Below are 21,293 nucleotides of genomic sequence, written 5' to 3' on the forward strand. Positions count from 1 at the left end.
TGCTGGTCTCAGACGAACACAGACCTTAGGGTTGAAAGTTAAGGGCCTGTGAGTCTGGTTCCAACAAAACACTTTCCTCGGGGCCAATGCGGCTGCATCATTACTGTAGCTTCAAAAACTATGTGAAGAGTGCTAGTTACTTAACTGCAGAACCATACTGCAGTAGAGTAGGATCCCTTGACTGATTTTAGGAAAACAGTAATAACAGGACCAACATCAGTTTCCTCCTAAACTGTAAAATTCACAAAGACCACAAAGCCAGGGCACCAGAACTTGAGGAGGCTGACGCAGGCTGAGTTTATACCAGCTGTGGCAGTTTGATAGTTTGTGGCTGAATTGGGTTGCAAACAGACCTACTTCTAGGTCCAGGAAAAGATCACAAGACTACCTGAATAACGCTCCGTCTAAGGGCTATTCCGACACCAGGGGGGAAGCCCTGGATAGGGAAAATGTAGTGACCTTTTGGACCCCTACGAGAAGGGTGGCAGACAGAGGCACTTGTGTCTGTTGGTTATGGAGAAGAATGAACCAAACCCTGAATGATGCAACTCGAGTTCGAACCCACTTGTTTACGCAGTGCACTATTGCTGCTTTGTTCAGAACCAGCGTAAAATGAATCCCCTTGGGAGGAGGGAGTTTCCCAAGGACAGAAAGACTGCCACAGCCCTCCAAAGCTTTGATATGGAACTGCCGGAACGTGACCGACTAAGTTCCATGTACTTCATGGGGCCAAAAATATCCACCCCACCCGCCCAGAGAAGTGATGGTGTGGAATACTGAGGCCAGAGTGGAAAGCTGGGGAGGAACTGACTTCGATAAGCTCTGACAGTTGTTCAAGGCCAGAGGCCAACATTCAAATAGGAGGAATCAGGGAGACACGTCCCTGACTCCGCCATACCCCGGTTATAAACTCCAGCTTTGACTTCGGAAGGAGAACCATCACTGAAGCAAACTGGAGAGAGCCCAAGACCTTTTCTTGGGCACGGCGAGAGGTATGCTTGTGTCGATGAAATGTTTGGTTGCCCTTGCTATCTCTTTCCCATTAAAAACGAAGATTGGAGGGTACTCCAGGTACTAAGTAACCCCACCTTCCCAAAAACTCAACAACCTTAATCAAGGCTAGGAGACAGAGAAATAGGAGGATCACTCCTACCCCTCATTGCCTAGTGCCACACCAGCCGCAGAGAATGGACCCAGTGCACTTCAGTCCTCAAACACAGTTTCAACATCACGTAGATAATAGTTGGTGAAGACCGAGCGACACTTCCAATGGGTCGACTGGATTATGGTAGCTAGAGAGAGACTGCGTTAAAAAGCCAATGAAGTGGCAACTGCGCGTACTTCATGTGCTCTTACCTTAACAACGGTAAATTATTCTCCTGAATTCCCAAGTGAGACTCTACAGCAATGTCTCTCAAAGAGAAAGAGATAGCATTCCTGGAGAGAGGGAGTAAAGGGTTCTTGACAGAACACCAGAGGTTAAGAGAACCCCCCCTGATATTCTTGGGTCTCTCGATGTAAAATCTTAATGATCTCACTGGGCATAATACTTTCTCGTTACGATGGTCCTACCAGTTCTGCAAGGCTCTGCACCGAAAAAGAATGAGGCCAAGGGTTAGATGGGTATTCGTTTTTGGCTAAAAAGCCTAAAATGTATGAGTAAACAGCTGTCTCTTGCAAAAGAGCAACTTGTTTGTCCAGGGCTTGTAACTCGCTGACTCTTTTCGCTGTGGCTAAAGTGAATAAGAAAAATGTCTTTCTAGACAGATCCCTAAAGGAGGACATCTGCATAGGTTCACAAGGTGGGCCTGACAACCAATGTAGGACTACGTCTAGGTTCCAAGACACTGGCTACTGAGACTTCCGTTTCCTGGAGTCAAAAAGAGACTAAGGTTGAAATGTCCAGGTCTGAGGAAATGTTCACACCTCTATGCCTGAATACCGAGTTCAGTATGGATCTGTAACCCTTTATCATAGACGTCGAAAGGCCTCTTGAAGATCCTAGGTAAAGTAAAAATTCAGCTAGTTGGGCAACAGAGGCAGAAGACGACGAGATGCTACGTTCTTTACCCCATTTCCTAAAAACTGCCCATTTAGCCTGGTAGTACTTTGAAGAAAAGTCGTGTCTACATTTTGCAATAGCATTCGCAACTTTTCTTGAAAATCCTCTAGCTCTAATAAGCTTCCTGACAGTTTAAAGCCTGTCAGAGTGAGAGTGGACGAACCTTGATGATATCTGTTGAAGTGAGGTTGCCTGAGAAGATCTTTCCTCTGTGGGAGGAGCCACAGAAAGTCCAACAGAACCTCCAGAAGGTCTGGAAACCACTCCTTTTGAGGCCAAAAGGGAGCTACTAGGATCATCGATGCGTGATGAGAAGACTTAAATTTGCTGATCATGTCTCTTACTAGACTGAACGGAGGGAAGGCATAAATTTCCAGGTGTGACCAATCCTAAGTATCACCTCTGTTGCCTAATACTGAGGGTCCAGCACCAGAGGGCAATACAGGGGGAGGCGATGGTTCCTGGACGTTGCAAACAAGTCTATCGACGGTGCTCTCCACCATTTCAATAGGTCGGTGCACACCTGTGGATTCAGTGACCATTCTAGGGGTAGAACCTGTTTGCAATGGCTCAATTCAACCGCTAATGCGCTCAACTTTCCCTGAACACAGCAGGTGAGAATCTGTGTATTGTTGTGCATCCAAAGAAAGAGATCCTTGGCTGACTTGCACAGTGACAGAGAGTGAGTGCCTCTTTGGTTTCGAATATAAGCCAGAGCCATCGTGTTGTCAGAATGAACCTCAATCACTGAGTCCTGAGTTACTGCAGCAAAATGTTGTAAGAGCCAGGTGAATAGCTTTCAATTCCTACAGATTTATGTGCAGTTTCCTCTCTTGAAGGGACCACTTCCCTGACACTTCCAATCGTCCTAGTGTCACTCCCCAACCTAGGTCTGATGTGTCAGAGAACAATGAGAGGTTCGGGCTCGGATGAGATAGGGGCTTCCATGAGTGGAACCTTCCTTCTACAAGCCACCACTGAAGATCTTTTATTTCCTGTGTGATGGGGAATACGAAGGTCTGAAAGAATCTTCTTTCCAACTGGCCTTCAGAAAGAACTACAAAGGCCTCGCATGCAGTATCCCCAAAGGAACGAACATCTCTATGGAGGAGAGAGTCCATAGCAGGCTCATCCAGTCATTGGCTGAGCAGGTCAGAAGACAAACTTTCAAATCCATAGCCCTGGTGAAGACTTGAGGGGCTGCTGACAACCTGAAGCATAGAGCCCAAAATTTGAAAACTTTGTCCTGAAAGCGAATCTCAGGGATTTCCTGGAAACCCGGTGTATTGGGGTATGAAAGTAAGCGTCTCTCATGTCTATCGAGACCATCCAATCTTCTTGGAAAACTTCAGCAAGAACTGAGCTGTTCGTCTGCATCCTGAACTTCGTGGTTTGGACAAAGACGTTCAGACCACTTACATCCAGGGCTGGCCTCCAACCCAAGGAGGTTTTGGGGACCTCAAACAGGCAATTGCAAAAACCCTCCGATGACAAGTCTTCTACCTCTTCTATAGCTCTCTTATGGAGAAGAGCTGTGACTTCCTTTGAAAGGGCCGAAAAAAACTCTTGGAGTCTACCGAATGCGCCTTTAAGGCGATGGGCACAGGCAACAAAGGTGTACTCTCTTTGAAGGGAATCGCATATCCTTAATTGAGAACCCGTAGTACCCACGGTTCTATCAATCTGGCCTCCTGCTGTCTCCAGAGGTGTGGGAGTCTGGTGCCAATAGGTAGACGGAGGACCGAAGTCTCACTTGCTAGAGACTGGTCTAGAAGAGGACTTCTTGCTGATAGGGCAAACTGATCTGGGATTTGTGCGTGGGCGCAAGAAAGCTCTTCCTCTGTTACCTCAAAAGGGCTGTGGCTGGAGAGGAGAGAGAGGCCGAGGATTAAATGAAACAGCAGGTGTTCGGTTAGACTCCATCGTTCGCTTGGACGACTGCACAAGCAAGTCGTGAGTAGCCTTTTTGCAATTCCGTAGCTACCTGCTCTAATGTCGTTTGAGGAAAAAAGGCTGGTACTGTACTGTACTGCTGAGCGTAAAGAAGAGCAGATCTTTGGGATGGTGTCATTCCTTTAGTGGTGAAAGAACACCACGTCTCTTTTCTTCAGTATACATTATGAAAAAAGAGCAGCTAACTCCTATGCCCCATCTCGAATCGCCTTGTCCACACACGACAGGACTCCAAGCCAGTCTGCATGTATGAATATAGCATTAACTCCCAAGGAAGGAGCTTCCCCGATTATATAGAATACATACCTCCTTTTGTAAAACTGAGAATAAAATATAGCTTTGCCCAACTCCCTCTTCTCAGACAGCCAAGAGTTGATCCCCGACAATGCTTTCTTAAGACGAAATTGAGATGACCATCTATGGGAGTCTAGTGGTCCTCAAGGGTTGACGTAACAAGAATGCTGATCCTGGGGAAGAAGGGGCCGCAGTGGAGAAATATGTCGGGAAGCAGAACAGAAAATAATTCAATAATGAGGCGTAAGCTGATGAAGGCTGTTCTGGTTCAGATTCCTCCTCTGCTGAAGATACAGCAGAAAGCGCCAAATCTTGCTGTGGTTCTTCTGGTTTCAAAGATGAGGGTTCTTCAACAGTTCCAGGATGTTGTTCAAACGTTGGTGAATGGGAAGCAAAGAAGTCTTGGGGTGCTGATGTACCTGCAGACTTCGCATGATCAGCGACAGGTGAAGAGGATATGGCCTTGGGGATCAGTGACAGAAGGTGCCGAAACAGGCTGACCTGCAGCAATAGGGATGTCTGAATCTGGAATCTCAGACTCGTATCCCAATGCTGAAGAGCTGGGAGCCAATGGGATGTCTGGAGCTACAGTGCAAACTGAACCTGCAACAGGCTTAGGAGCCACTGGGAGCTCGGATCCAATGGGAGAGGGAGATCCCAAAGCGAACTTATGAGCCAATTGGCGCTTGGGAGCCAATTGGTGTTTGTGAACCTATGGGCACTTACAAGCCAATGGGAGCTCAAGTGTCCAAAGGGAGCTCTCTGTCGTCCCAATAGCTGCAAGAGGGCTCTTGAACCTTATGGCGCTTGTGAGGTACTGCTGGATGCATGTCCACAACATGCTTCTTCAAAGGTCTCGAAGACTCCTGAAAATATCGACCATTTCCTTTGGGTTCGGAATCCGAACCACTGGAAGATAAGGTGTGATCCAACTGGACACCTTTCGAGCGCCTGGTTGCTGAAATCTGGGAAATAGCAACAGGTTCGGGTGAGGAAGCAACTACTCGTGGGCAAACCCCACTGACCTCCCTTGGACTTATGGTTTGCCTCCTCCCAGGTGTAGGGGAGTCTGACAGGGACCGAATTTAGGAGATCTGTAAGACTCCTTTCCAATGGCTGTCTGTCGATACCTGGGACCAGCAACAGGCTCGACTGAGGAAGCAACTACTCGTGGGCAAGCCCCACTGACCTCCCTTGGACTTATGGTTTGCCTCCTCCCAGGTGCAGGGGAGTTTGGTAGGACCTCCGTCTAGGAGCATTGGTGGGTCGAGTAGCCACTCCCTCCACAACACTAATCCGGCTGCAGGCACTAGCACTTGCACTATGATCCTATCTGAGCAACAGTACTTATTAAAGCGTCAAAATTCTTATCCATCCGAACTTCGAGACTGCCATGGCACTAGGTTCAGAGGGAAGGGGGCCATGTAACAGAGTTGTAGGGATAGCGAGAGAAGTAGGTATCGGGGAATGAGAAGTCAAAAGTGTAGAAAAAGCCAGTTTAGGGTTAGAGGACACAGAAGCTCTAGCCTTGGCTCTAGCAGCCGCTTTCCTAAGCCTAGCTTTCTCTAATTTATCCAAATGGTTGGTCAACATTTTCCATTCACTTAAGGCCCAGTCCTTACATTCCTCGCAAGTAAAGTTGGGGAACATACTTGTCCACGGCAGTGAAAACAAACAGAATGTTCATCATATTTAAATGAAGTCAACCTAGTATTACAGCCTTGGCTGCAATACTGGTCACTGGTCACACTCGTGTCTGACATAACAGTCCATAAAATTGAAAAAAGGCTAGGCTAAGCTAAGCTAAGCTAAGGTAAACTATGAAAATATTGCTGGGAGGCTACCAAATGAAAGAATACTTCACCAAATCCTTTGATAGACAACCAAACCATCTGGTGAAACTACTCCTGAATTAACAAAACACAGCTGCTGAATGACCGATGTTCGGTCATCAACGGCAGAAGCGAACTGAGCTCTTTAGCTACGTTGTACCAATTCTTCCCCGAAAGTGGGCAGGGCACTTACCTGCACCAAAAACAAAAGAGCACTACTGCGAATTTTCAATTCTTAAGCTGCCGTTTAAAGGAGAAACTATAGCTATGTAATTACTTGGTAAGTGTTATATATAAAATCTTATTTTCTAAAAATAAATAATCCAGATCAAATGTTTTCCAAAAACATGATTTATGAATAGCGCACCTTCCCACTGTCTCAAAGAGTTCTTCCTCCTTGCAAGTGTCACTGGCCTTTTTTTTAACTGTTTCTAAGTTTGCTTATATACTGCTTTCACCCTGGCATAAAACTGTAATGAAAATTTCCTTTGCTGTACTTTGTACCAGTACTTTGAAAAATGTCTTAACTACTAAATCAATCAGAATAGTGTTTCATTTTTCTTGCGGTATTTTGTATTCATAAAAAACAAAGTATATATATTAAAATTACTGATTATAAATTTCTGAAGCTGATGAGAAAATAAGAAACTTTAATTCTGAAATACTAGGACTACCTGATTTTCACTCTAATACAACACTTGATGTGCTTCTGGAGTCATATGCGTGCATTTCCTAAATTTGCAAATATTTGTATGGAGGTGAAAATTTTATGTATTTTCAATTGTCAGCTTTTCATCAACAAATTGAATGATAATAAATTTCAAATGTATATTTGAATTAAAGAAGTCTCATATAATCCATAGATATAATTTCAATAAGCAATTAGTGTCGGTGAGTAATTTGGCATGGTAATATGTACTATGTACTACATATATACTATATGAATTATACTGTAATAAGGTTTTACCTGTAAAGGGTCGTATGATGACAAGATACTGTGGCAATAACTGGGGTTTTAAGGAAACTATTGTCATCTTGTCTGCTTGATAAACTCTTGTCACATCAATGACAGCCAGTCTTGCTGGATTTGGGGCAATTACAGTGGTCATGTCTGCTTTGTTCTGCTGGATTGATCCTAACAATCCTGTCCAGTTCTCAGATTTTGTTAGGACTCCCCACTGCAAATCACTTGGGGCTCGAACTTCATACCTTTAGATATACAATAATTATTACTATTGTCATTAACATGCATTCATATGAAACAAGCCAAAAGACCACAGACCTACAATAGTCTTCAGAAAATAAAATGGCTCTCTGCAAGATAAAAAAAAAAAAGTAAAACAGTAAAAGGAGTATAGTAACAATGAAAAAACAGATTGGGCTTTACTGTATTTAATCTAAACAGTAAAGCCTTTTCAACTCTCACTTCCCCATTTTCATTCTCGATGTACTTTACCCCTTTCACCTCTTTCCCATCTTTATTCAGTCTCTCTCCTGATAATTTCTTTTTTCCTCTCCTTTGTTGAAGGGATTCTTACACCATACCCCTCAATTCCCCTTCCTTGCCCTTGTCACCTGTCTTTAACCTTTTAACCATATAATATAGACTGATACACACCGCACCAAATTTACCTGCGTCGTTTAGTACGAATACGTGGAGAGCTATATTTTGAATGTGGCATTATGTATGTACAATTTTTTTTCTCACTTTCCTTTCAAGCCTAATTCACTCAAACATAAATTACTTAGGCCTTGGGTGATCTTGTGGATCATACCCAAACATTAACAGTCTCCCCCTTTACTCCTTATATCTCAGTTTTCTCATTTTCCTTATCTAATGCATTGCTCAGTTTATAAGAATGAAGAGATGAGTGGATGAGTAAATAAGTAAAAACTACAAATACAATAACTACATACTATTGATATATAAATTACATATTAAGATAAAATTGGCACACTGTGTACAAGTACGTATTACTGGGTTCAATATCGTTATTGGCCATTGTCACAGTATTTTTTTCATGTGTAAGTTGATAAGAAAAAGGTATCATTAATATGCTTACAAAAGGTATACAGTAGAATGATTAAAATAAACATTTAAGAGAAAGAAAATAACTGAATGGTCACACTTGTAGAGCCATGCTGTTTTAGTTATTGTTGACAATCTGGATACTCTAAATATTTGCCGAAGGAACTCTTACCTGACTGCTGGGATTCCAAAGGTTGTATATCATAGGCAACAGTTAAAATGTTAAGCCTTTCTCTTCTCCCTCTTTATATCACTTATAATTTCCATGGCCTGTCCTCCTAGAATGTGAAGGCTCTCTCCTGACTGTTCACTGTATGTTTTACTTCCACCTCTATGTCTGTCTGTGTCCCTCTCTGATGTCTTCTGCTGCTGCCTCCTGTATGTTTTCCTTCAGCAGGTTCACCAAATTGAAACTCTAAACTTTCCTAGAACTGGCCAACAGTGGGTTCTAAAGGCTCTTTACAGAATCCTTTCTTTAGCCCTAGCTGCACTGCTCTCTGCTTTTCCTCTTCATCCATTTCCTTTGGTCTCTTCTTTCTTAGGTATCCAACTTCTTTAACTTTGCTAAATTTTCATTTCTCAATCAGACATTCTTTGTCTATATTATATTAGTCTAGACAAATATTTCTGTGGTTTGTAAAATTGAAAGCAAAGAACCTTTGGAATTTCTGTCAAATCTGACAGCTAAATGTTAGGAAGATAAACTGGGATTTAATAATCCTATACAGTATCTTCAGTAAAATCTATTTGCTAAAAACTTGAAGCATGAGATTGAAAATAAAAGGTAAATACAATGATCATCAGAAAACCTCTCTAAAAATATTCATGCTGATCGCTCAGCTTTCTTATTGCTGCATAAAGCAAGTGCATTATGAAATCCACTACAAAAGTGACATGTAGAGCTAGCAACTGACTTGACACTGATTCCCAACTTGTGTACCGAGCAGAACTGCTGATTATACATGAACACTCAAAAACGATACCTGTGTTCCATTGCTGTTAGTTTTAAGCATTACTCCCTGATATGTTTTCAACGACTAAGTAATGTGTGTAGTAAACTGCATACCTTGTGTCATTGATAATTTAAATTTGACAGTGTTCACTTACACTCAATCATCCAAATTCTGAATGATTAGCCCCTCAAATCAAAGAAAAGTTATAAAACATTCCTTTATTAAGTAAGCATCTCTATTATCTTGAATATACTTGTTTTTATTTCAGTGAATCTGATATACAGAATAAATCACGCTAAATGTTGAAATATGGAGTTCATCATACCAAAATGACAGACAAAAAAGTAATTTTGACTTATACTGTACTAGAACTGGTCATTCTTGTTAGTCCATGGATATCTGATGAATAGACCACATGATCCAGTCTCTATATGTACATACTGTAACGCAAGACTAACAGCTGAAAATTTTGTATGAATGTCAAAAATGAATGCCTACTTTTGGAAATAGATAAATTAAAAGAAATTTTATCAGTTTCTCCATCACTTTCAGTTGACCAAATTATACAGTTTTTGAGGCGTAATTAATAAAATCTAAATCTTATCATTACAGTATCATTATCATACAGTAAAAATGAATCCCATGGGCCAGTCCTATAAGAGCCAAGTACATCACCTCAGTTATGGCTAATCTACTTGATCATTATAATCTGACCAACAACAAACAACATATGAATAAATTTACTTATCAAAGAAAACAATGAATACAAAAGCTGATTACTAGGATAAAAAGCACACTGGATGAACCTCAAATATCTCTACTGGAAGATAGCGTTAAAATCAAACCAGTGAAATACCCATCTTTATTAACTGTGTTCAACATTCCCTGTGTGTATGATCATATTTCACCAACAGATGGAAACTCATTGATAAAATCTGGCAGATATATTCACTGGCTGACTTTTGAATTGACTCATATACAGTATGACAATTTGGCTATAAAGACAAGCACTGGGGGAACTTCAGTCATTCAGCACTTATGACAGTGAAAAAGAGTGGAGAGGTTGGACAGCAAGATGGAAGAAAGGAAATGGAATGGAATATAGAACTCAGGTCAAATGCCAAGTGCTAGGACCTGTGAGGTTATTCAGCGCTGAAACGGAAATTGACAGTAAGAAGGTTTGACAGGTGTAGCAGGAGGAAAACCTCTCAGGTGCACTATGAAACAATTGTTAGATGAGGGTGGAAATTAAGACGGAAGAAAGAGAATATGAATGAAGGTACAGTAAAAGGAATGAAAGGGGTTGCAGCTAGGGGCTGAAGGGACGCTGCAAAGAACCTTAGGCAATACCTACAGTGCACCTCATGAGGAGCACTGACGGCACAATCCCCCCTAAGGGGAGAAAGGAAATGGGAATGAAGGTAAAGTAAGAAACAAGCCTAAAAGGTGGATGCAGCTATGAGTTGAAAGGAAGTGCAAACAACCTTTGCTAATGCCCACATTGCACCACTTTAGGTGCACTGATGACCTCCCTCCTTCCCCAAGGTATTGACTTCTGAATGACTGATGAATTAACATAACATAGTTTTAAAGAAATTGTTCTCGAGCTGAGATGACTAAAACTCCTTTATTGTTAGTTGATATCTCCTAAAAGTTAACTATCCAGAGAAGGTTATCTAAAGAGTATAACTGTAATATATCATCAGATAATGTTCACCCTTTCTTATGATATCCTGCTAACAAGCTCATCAAAATTTAAGGGAAGGCATGCCCTAATTTCAACAGATTTGGCAAACGTAATAAGTAAAGATATGATGGAAAGTGTGCGTCAGTATATCTTCAAGTAAGGGAATTCAATCCAACATTGTTCAATGCTGTGGTACTGAGACTACAGTATAAACAAAGATTTAACCTCTTCTTTACTGACAATTTGTTTGTGGTACAGGGAGTACCACCATTCAAAACTGCTGCATAGTACCGGGTACATGAAGGTGGTACGCACGTACTACCAACCTTCCTCTTTTCAGCTGTAAGACCTCTTATGATTTTGTACATTTGGTTTGAAGGGTTTGAAACAAAACAAACAGTACAGTATTGGCACATCCAGGCTTATGATGAAGCAAAACAAACATTATTGCTGGCTATAGATTCAGACATTTGGATATATACTGTGTATACATACATGAACACATACACATATACATGTAGTCTCTATCTCTCAAACAGATGATAAAAAATAATTTAGTATTAGGAAACAAGTGTAACCTCTCTCTGAAATAGATGAAAAAGTGTTACTCGGCAACACTCTGTACTCATGTGTGGCGAGTGGAAGGGAACGTCATTTTAATTTGCTCTTCTGGGCAGTGAAGATGGAGTATCTAGTAGGCTCTGGATACAATTGGGTAAATCTTTCTCTCTCTCTCTCTCTCTCTATACTTCCTTGTTGACGCACATTCATTACTGAGAAATTTGGTTCGGTAGCGAATGCAATGTTTACCTTATGTTAAGCTTCTTGGTAAAGAAGAGGTTAATGACATTGGTTATAAGGTCAGCATCCAGCATGCGGAACCTGAGATAACCTTATACATTCACAGACAATTTGTGACACAAATTCTCAAAAAAAAAAAATTGGGCAAAGCTTAGCTGAAAGACTGAAAATCAAGATAAAAAACCAAACAGTCACATTTGGTAATGCATGATCTGAATTTGGAAGAAATTTCAGCATAATAATTACTCTAAAAATTGAAACAAGAATTCTAAAAATAAAAACTATGTATAAATATTGTAAGGCATCAGTGAACTACAAGAAATTATGGGATTTTATTGAATATTATCCTAATTCCAATGACAAGCTCATTTATGGCCATAACATTATAATGACAATAACAATTAAAAAACAAGTACAAATTCTTATTATTGTTGTTGTTGTTAATGCAGATAAAATGTCTTGAAATATACTGTACAGCTATGGCATACTGTATCTTACGTGAAATTTAAGCGAGATGTGATGATCTCAAATATCCGTTTATCCAGGCTATCCCGAAGAGTCACTGGAGATCCTGGTCTGTCTGTTCTCATTTCATAATCAACATATGGAAAGTAAACGATGGATACCATGCGCACCAAGTGTCCTTCTAAGCTCTTTACTTGATCTGCAGCAATGATTACTTTAAATAAGCACAGCAATGATTACTTTGAATAAGCAAGAGTAAATTTTCTATATTTCTAAGGCATGTTATAACAAACACTTCAGCATTATTAAAGGGCTGCATATGAACCAGGTTAAACTGAATGTACAGTATCTCCATGATACATTCAATATCATGAAGATATATTTGCTTATACATAAGCCCTAATGAATCTGAACTTGAAAGAGGTAAAAGTCCAATGAAATGTAAATTTTCTTAATAAAATTTATTGTCTGGATACTTCCCTACTGTTAAAGATAGTTAGTATGACCCCTACTGCTAAGTTGGTCCACTAATACGTTGCTAATTCCTGTACAAACTAAGGAATCAACACAGTCGTCTTTGCTTCTGCCCAAAGAAGACCCACTTCATCCTACCCTTTTTCCTGATATAAACAAGGGAGGTTGTGTTGTTTGAGAACACTACTAGTACTTTATCTCTTACCAGATGCCCACTGTGCTTTAAGATCTTCCAGACTGCTAAGAGTTTGAGCTAGTTGATGTAAAGACTTCTCCCCTCCTGATCATAATCCTGACATCTCTTGATCCCCCAGAAAGGCACCCTAGCCCATCACTGAGGTGTCTGAAAACAATGTGAGGTCTAGGTTCCTTACTTCCAATGAGAGACCTACATGAATCTTCAAACGATTTGGCCACCATTCTCGAGTTTCTAAACTGTTGTTATGATTTGTAAAATTGAGGTGTTCTTCTATCTAGGATCAAACGTGAATCCCTATGGTCTAAAGGTCTTGAATGGGCTCCTGTAGTCCCAAAACATGTGACTGACATATTTAAACATTTTTCTCTTACTCTTATGTAGGTTTTTTCTTCTCAAGGATTCAATATAAATTATTTCACAGTATTCACAAGGGGTATACAATACTGTACAATGAATCTAGTAAAAATAATTTAAAATCTCATTACCTATAAATTACCAGTCAGAAAATACACTAATGATTACAATTTTACTATACTGTATTACTGTATAAATTATTCATATAATTTTGATTGGCTCTACAATTATAAATTTAGCAATTAATTTTGTGACTGTCCCTCCCAATTCATTCACATCTTACCACTTTTAAAATATAGGTGCATTTGCTACTAAATCACTTTTCTTCTTTTTCATATGTTTAACTCTTTCCATTGTGAAAGGGAGACAAGTATATAGAACATATCTTTCACAAAACAATACATGTGCTGAAAATCTCATATGAAAATTTCCCCCCTTTGTAATTCCAATGTATGCTAAACAAGAACAATTACAAAAATGTCACCAGACCATCATTAAACTCCTGTACAAACAACCATTTCAGGATTTGCTCAATACAGCCACTCACAGTCTCGAAAAGGTATGTAAACAGCAGTTTATGTGTGTGGGCCATCCCTCAACTACTTCCACATAATCTAGTTGCAAAGTCCTTCCCACAAGCAAGTACCTTTATGGTGAAAAGGCACTGTAAGCTACGTTACAATCAAAATAAGGAAAACTCTTTTCTTAAAGATCCTTGTGCTAATCCTTTTGTCAGGTGATAAGAAACCTAAAGACTGAGCTGGACAAAGTGAAAAGTCCTTGGCCCTCAGAATCCCTTCGTTAAGGGATGTTAGGGAATAGCCAGTCACCTAATAAAGCAGAACTCAAATCCCAAGATAACGATACCAACCCCCTATGGGAATTAATACTCTTGTAAGCACTTGCAGAGCTGTGCTTAGCCCAAAACACAGCATCGAATAGGTACACTTTCCTTGCATATACAAACCAATGGTATTTGCAAAAAAGAGGGTTTATCAGGGAATGGAAATCAGCATCCTGCATGTCTATGCCAGAACTGACTGTAATCACCGATGAGGCCACTGACACCTTTTCTCTCACTGGAAAACACAAAAAAAAGGCACCTCATGGGGGTAACCAATTTCTTTATACATAAATTCAGTTAAACCCTTAACTGATTCCAAAATCAGACTAACAGCCTGTTCTTATTTATCCAGTTGCTTTTCCTGAACCAACGGGGGAGCAGAAGATTGAGCTACAGTAGGGGTGATAGGAAGCAGAACTGACAGAGAAGTAAGAGAAGAGGAAGGAGGGGGTTAGGAAAGAAGGAATAAGTGAGGAAGCTGAAAAGGAAGTTCAGCTAAACAGATGAAGAACTGCCTTCTCAACTTACCATATTTCCTTCCTAAAACAGGAATTTCTTCATCACTACATTAGATAACTCCCTACATTCCTCAAATTGAAGGTTAAGGTCAATCACCTCTGACATCTACAACTGACACAAATAGAGTGCCTATCTATTTCTGCTGAATACATACAGTACTGTTTACATCCTGTTTACACAGACATCATTGTGGCAGAACCTACTACTGTACTCTTAAGTTTACTGCTTCCAGGTCAGGACATCCAATCCAACAGAGCATTAATTAATGGTACAATACCATGAAACAACACAGTAGCCAAAATTCTGAATGCCTTGCAGCACCAACCAATACGAAAGCAAGAAGATTTCTGATGAGAACTAAAATATCTGTGTCCCTCTTGGTGGGAGAACACTTGAACTAGACAGTCCATCCAGGTCAGCCAAGCTTTCTTCTTTTTTTATTTGAATACCAACTGCACCTGACCAGCCCAAAGATGTTAAGTTAACTTTAACAGTAGATATGATTTATCTCAAATAACAGACCTACTGAGGCCTTCAAATTTTTTAGTGTTAGCATGATAAAATACCCACGTAATATATATGAACATTGAACTCCCAGTTATACTCTTCCAAGGTTGTTGTCATAATGGAGCATTTTATTCAGTATATATACCTTAAAATTACATGATTTTTGGGCTATGCTAAGACTGTATAACATAATAATCTATTTTTATTAAGTAATAAAGAAATTCAACAAAATGGGATGGCGGTATCAAACACTTACGAGGAGACTGGGTCTGCAACTGTGGCATCTCAGATCCTTGGGACCATAAAGACAGAAACTGGACTTTTGGTTTACCATTGTTGCAGAATAAACAACGGCCAAACACCCAAATATGCTGCACAGAATCTGAATACGTATTTCCAAATTTAATTAGCTTGAATGTACATAACTGAACAAACTTCTGAGCATTCAAGACAAATTTATTTAGCATTTTTAATATTCTTCATTACTACATTAGAAAAGTCTGAAAACTGAGCAGTTTTCTTGCCATTTTACAAAACACAGATTACAATTATTCTCAAAGGAACTACTAGGTACCTAGGTTGATTGAGATTTACTACTCTGGAACAGCTCCAGTTGTCTAGGTGAATGTAGTTTATACTTGAGGTGGGTGGGGGTGGTGGCCCAGGGTTAAGGTACAGATGAACCTCTTAACCCTTAAACGCCGAGCCTCTATTTACAAAAGTGTCTGTCGTATGCCGGCGGCGTTCGGGAGTTAGCGCCGAAGCAGAAAAAGTTTTTTAAAAAATCACAGCACGCTTAGATTTTAAGATTAAGAGTTCATTTTTGGCTTCTTTTTTTGTCACTGCCTGAAGTTTAGTATGCAACCATCAGAAATAAAAAAAAATATCATTATCATATATAAATATTGAAATATATGACAGCGCGAAAAAAAATTTCATATATAATTGTAAACAAATCGCGCTGTGAGCAAAGCGATTAAAGCTAACGAGTTATTTTTTTTTTCTTTGTATTGTACACTAAATTGCGATGATTTTGGTATAAAACAAATTGTAAAACGATCAAAGCAACACAGAAAATATTATCACAAAATGATGCATGAATTCGTAACGCGCGGATGGAAAAAAAGTTTTTTTTTTTTAAATTCACCATAAATCGAAATATTGTGCTAGAGACTTCCCGTTCATTGAAAAATGAAGGTAATTGATTGAATATTACTAGACTGTAAGTGTTTTAGCTTACAATTGCAGTTTTTGACCATTTCAGTCGAGTTAAAGTTGACCGAAGGTAGAATTTTTTCTATTTATCGTGATTTATATGAAAATATTTCAAAACTGATAAAAGCTACAACCATGAGTTATTTTTTGTTGTATTCTACATGAAATTGCACACATTTTCATATATAAAACTTTACGTAACGACTAATATAAAACGGTGCAAACATTATGACAACATGACGAAAGAATTTCTGAGATGTTCGGCCGAGTTATGGCGCGGACGTAAGGAAAAAGTTTTTTAAAAAATTCACCATAAATCGAAATATTGTGCTAGAGACTTTCAATTTATTGCAAAATGAAGGTAAATGATTGAATATTACTAGAATGTAAGAGTTTCTTACAATTGCGTTTTTCGACCATTTCCGTCGAGTTAAAGTTGACCGAAGGTTGAAAATTTGGCACTTATCGTGATTTATATGAAAATATTTCAAAACTGATAACAGCTACAATCATGAGTTATTTTCTGTTGTATTCTACATGAAATTGCGCACATTTTCATATATAAAAGTTTATGTAATGACTAATTTAAAACGGTGCAAACATTACGACAAAGTGACGAAAGAATTTCTGAGATGTTCAGCCGAGTTGCCGCTCACAGACGTAAGGAAAAAAGTTTTTTTTTTTTCAAAAATTCACCATAAATCGAAATATTGTGCTAGAGACTTCCAGTTTGTTGCAAAATGAAGGTACATGATTGAATATTACTAGAATGTAAGAGTTTTAGCTTATAATTGCGTTTTTCGACCATTTCGGTCGAGTTAAAGTTGACAGAAGGTTGAAATTTTGGCACTTATCATGGTTTATATGAAAATATTTCAAAACTGATAAAAGCTACAATCATGAGTTATTTTCTGTTGTATTCTACATGAAATTGTGCACATTTTTATATATAAAACTTTATGTAACAACTAATATAAAACGGTGCAAACAGTACGACAATGTGATAAAAGAATTTCTGGCGTGGACGTAAGGAAAGTTTTTTTCAAAAATTCACCATAAATCGAAATATTGTGCTAGAGACTTCCAATTTGTTGCAAAATGAAGGTAAATGATTGAATATTACTAGAATTAAGAGTTTTAGCTTACAATTGCGTTTTTTTACCATTTCGGTCGAGTCAAAGTTGACCAAAGGTTGAAATTTTGGCACTTATCGTGATTTATATGAAAATATCTCCAAACTGATAAAAGCTACAACCATGGGTTGTTTTTTGTTGTATTTTACATGAAATTGCACACATCTTAATATATAAAACTTTATGTAATGGCTAATATAAAACGGTGCAAAAATTACGACAAAATGACGAAAGAATTTCTGAAATTTTCGACCGAGTTACCGCGTGGACGTGAGGAAAAAGTTTTTTTCAAAAATTCACCATAAATCGAAATATTGTGCTAGAGACTTCCAATTTGTTGCAAAATGAAGGTAAATGATTGAATATTACTAGAATGTAAGAGTTTTAGCTTACAATTGCATTTTTTGACCATTTCGGTCAAGTCAAAGTTGACTGAAGGTTGAAATTTTTTGTAGTCGACGTACAGTACGTCCACTAGGCACCCAACAGACAATTTTAGTCGACGTACGATACGTCCAGTCGGCGTTTAAGGGTTAATCGCTACAGAGATGTGAAGAATGGAGACAAAAAAGCCCTGCTTGTGTCGATTCCTGGGGTATATCATTATAAAAACGAACGATTCTTTAACTTTTGATAGGCACTACTCTCTTTGTCTGAAGAAATATAAATAAAAGACTACTCCTGAAACTTTATATATGCTGTCACTGTAAATCTCATCTGGCACCAAATTTCATTTAATTTCAGATGGTAGCCTACCATAAAGCATTTTCCTTCCAGATTTCTTCTGACAAAGGAGATAAAAAGTCCTCAAAAGCTAAGGAATTCTCTATTTTCTCAATAACAGTAATCTCTCCTATATCAAGATTAATACATCCAAGGGGCCTGCTGGATAATGGAAATTTCCAGATATAATAAAATAAACACTCTACAGAAGGAAGATATCAACTTTGTACTGTTATACCCCTACCTTGTCAATACTGCATAACTGTGTTCACTTACTATGCTTGTAAACAACAAACAACACACTTTAATATGCTTATAATCAACAAATAATACACTGAACAATAAATGTAGACAAAATAAAAACTAAACTGAGCAGTATAGTTAAGTGTAAAAAAAAAATTAACATTGAATTCTCCCTCTCTCTCTGGACTTAAAAACTCTCTTTTTTTAAAATCTTTAAAAAGAAACAAGTAACTGCCATTTAATACTCCTTTTAGTACTTCCACATTAAAAATCTAATAAACATTTCATTCAATTGTGTGTGTGTGTGTGTGTATGCAGGGATTTTCAAAGATGTACTACAGTAATACTGTTATTAATTTTGGATGGGATACAAAAATTTATGAAATTTTTGCAACTTTTTTTCTTTCCTCCAACTGACAGAAAGTTCTTCGTACATCAAAATGAAAAACCTGTTTTTATTTTCATGGATTCCTACAGTATTTTAGTTCTGAATATAATGTATAGACGAGAAATATTTTAAAAATAGCATTCAAGAACTACATCATTAATTTAACTTGTCTGAAAATTAGAGCAAAGACTAGACTTTAACAGTAAGAGAGTGCACTGTAAATAAGGTAACCACGTAGTCCAGGTGCTAGTGCAATTTACATCTTTTTGCAACATGTCTAATAATTCTTTATTTTTATAAAAAGCAGAAGACAAAATGTTTCAGGTAAAATAGGATATCCCACACACACTTACCTAGCTGATTTCCAGAAGTCAAAGTCTTTGTTCCTTTCCATGGCAGAGTCCTGAATTCTTCCACAGAAAAATTAAGGAAGTCAGAACTGAGGCCTAAATAAAATAGGCTGAAGGTATTTCGGAAGACAGAGTGAAGAAGAACGTCTCCTACTTTCTGCCGGATTCCTGCAATCACCACTTTGGCCTCAGGCCACAACCAAAGCCGAGATGTTTCAAGGAATCTGCGATTGAAAATAAGACATGAATGGTATTTCCCCTAATCTTAAAATCCTGGTGAGTCTTGAAATGTTGTAGCCTACGGGAACTTATACCATATTACTGTACAACAAAATGACAAGTTTTTTATCAATTTGTATTTTTCATAGCTAACAAACCTACAGTCTTAACATGAGGATAAAACCTTCTAGCGTCCGCTGGAAACCAATAAAAAACATATAAAATTGTAGAACAAGGTATTGGTGGCAATGGGGTTCAGCAATCAGATGAGAAGGAGGCATCAGCTGACCTCCCTATAGCCGAGAGAGAAAAGTTTCTATTCAAAATATTAGTGAAAAGTTACTTGCCTTTTAAACGAAACACTTAAAATAATTGCTCAAAGGTATGTGGATCTGTATGTACACTGGAAATTTGCAGGTAATACACAAACATATATATGTAATATAAAATAGCCAAAATGACCACTTAACTTTTGACTTCCTTGCACTCTTTTTGGTACATTTATCACATCAAACCTATATCCTAGCAAGGAATGTTAGTATGTCTAGCTGGACCCTCTGTGTATAGGTTCAAATCTTGCCTAAAGTGAAAGTTCCTTTTCTTTCAGACTCGCATTTAGGCTTTTCACGATCAGCATATCCGAAAAAGATACAAGGTCATGAATTTAAGGGGTCAGTGTGGCTACTAATAATATGTACATTATAAATAAAGCTATTTTTGCATGAATTCAAACAGTAATGTTTTGAAATGTTTCAAAAGCCAATTAATCTTAATCTCTTAATATTTTATACTTTACTTACATACAACTGCTAGTTCAGGTCTTTTACTATTACATATATGGGCAATGTTGTTCACAAAATGAGTGTTGGGTTGTAGTCAATAGCTTAATACCATAACTAAAGTTAAGTCTCACAACATCAAATGGTACTGGGGACTAGTCTTCTGCAAAGACATACACATTATGCTGTGGAATTTCGGAACAGAGTAGTCGACTTCTTCCTATTAGCCTCTGACCCCCGTGCAACACAATTACCCACATACATTTGGATTAACTGGGTGAGTGGCATGCAGACACTGATTCCCAGATCTTGCAAACACTTGCTCAGTGATCCCTAAATGACTGCCTGATTGACCAGAGCTGTAAACATGTGACCAACACAGGTGGGTTTGAAAAATGTACAATTCCAGTTCTTTCTGGATTGTAAATGGTACATTAGTTCCTTTAATATTACAAGTATCTTATCAAAGCTGTGAAAATGTGACCAACCCAGCTAGATTTGAAAACATAACCATTTAGCTGAAGATGGCATATTGCTGTCTATAACAATGCATACATCTTGGCAGAGCAGTAAAAGTGTGACCAACCTATCTGGGTTTAAGTAACTTACCATTTCAGCACTTATAAAAGTTATATAAACTAATATGCCTACCTCAGCAGGGAGGCATATTGGTTTCTATAATACTGCAGACATCTTGGTAGAGTTGGAAAATATGGCCAACCTAGCTGGACTTGAGAAATTTACCATTCCAGGTAATTTTTGGTTGAGGAAGGCATGTTGGTTTTTAAAATACCGCAAATATCTTGGCACAGCAATGAAAGTGTGATCGAAATACAGTAGCTGGGTGTGAGAACTGTACCATTCCAGGCCTTTTGAAAAAATTACATTTTTATAATAAAATAGTTTTATATATACAGTACTTACCAAGTAATTACATAGCTATATTCCACTTTAACAGCAGCTTAGATTCAAAATTTCGCAGGTAGTGCTTCAATATAGTTTGTGTAGGTGATCAGCCCATCCTGCTCACGGAATAATGGAATGACCTAGCAATACAATTCTCATTCATTTTATGCCTTATGTCCATCAGAGGGGAGAAGGGTGGGCTCCGATTCTGTAATTACTTGGTAAATATATATAAAACTTTATTTTATTATAAAAATGTCATTTTTATACAAGTAACTTACCAAGTAATTACATAAATGAATCCCACATTGATAGGAGGTGGGATACATGGACATAGTATTCTACTCCAAAAACATTAAGTCAT

The 21,293-nt window shown here is 38.4% G+C and overlaps 1 protein-coding gene across 8 annotated transcripts in view; it reads right to left on the reverse strand.

Annotated features, from left to right (window-relative positions):
* Window positions 1-21,293, reverse strand: part of LOC136853433 (glutamate receptor ionotropic, delta-1-like) — a 276,672-nt gene that overhangs the window by 38,230 nt on the left and 217,149 nt on the right. For 5 of the 8 annotated variants that reach the window (XM_067128997.1, XM_067128993.1, XM_067128999.1 and 2 more), the window contains 4 exons: window positions 19,029-19,249; window positions 15,230-15,355; window positions 12,110-12,275; window positions 7,109-7,350 (listed from right to left, as the gene is read on the reverse strand). In XM_067128997.1, the coding sequence (XP_066985098.1) occupies window positions 7,109-7,350; window positions 12,110-12,275; window positions 15,230-15,355; window positions 19,029-19,249 (755 nt within the window). The remainder of the gene's footprint in view (window positions 1-7,108; window positions 7,351-12,109; window positions 12,276-15,229; window positions 15,356-19,028; window positions 19,250-21,293) is intronic. The other 3 variants (XM_067129000.1, XM_067128995.1, XM_067128994.1) reach the window with 1 other exon arrangement.

Source organism: Macrobrachium rosenbergii, chromosome 27 (genome assembly GCF_040412425.1).
Source record: "Macrobrachium rosenbergii isolate ZJJX-2024 chromosome 27, ASM4041242v1, whole genome shotgun sequence".
Classification (NCBI taxonomy): Eukaryota; Metazoa; Arthropoda; class Malacostraca; order Decapoda; family Palaemonidae; genus Macrobrachium; species Macrobrachium rosenbergii.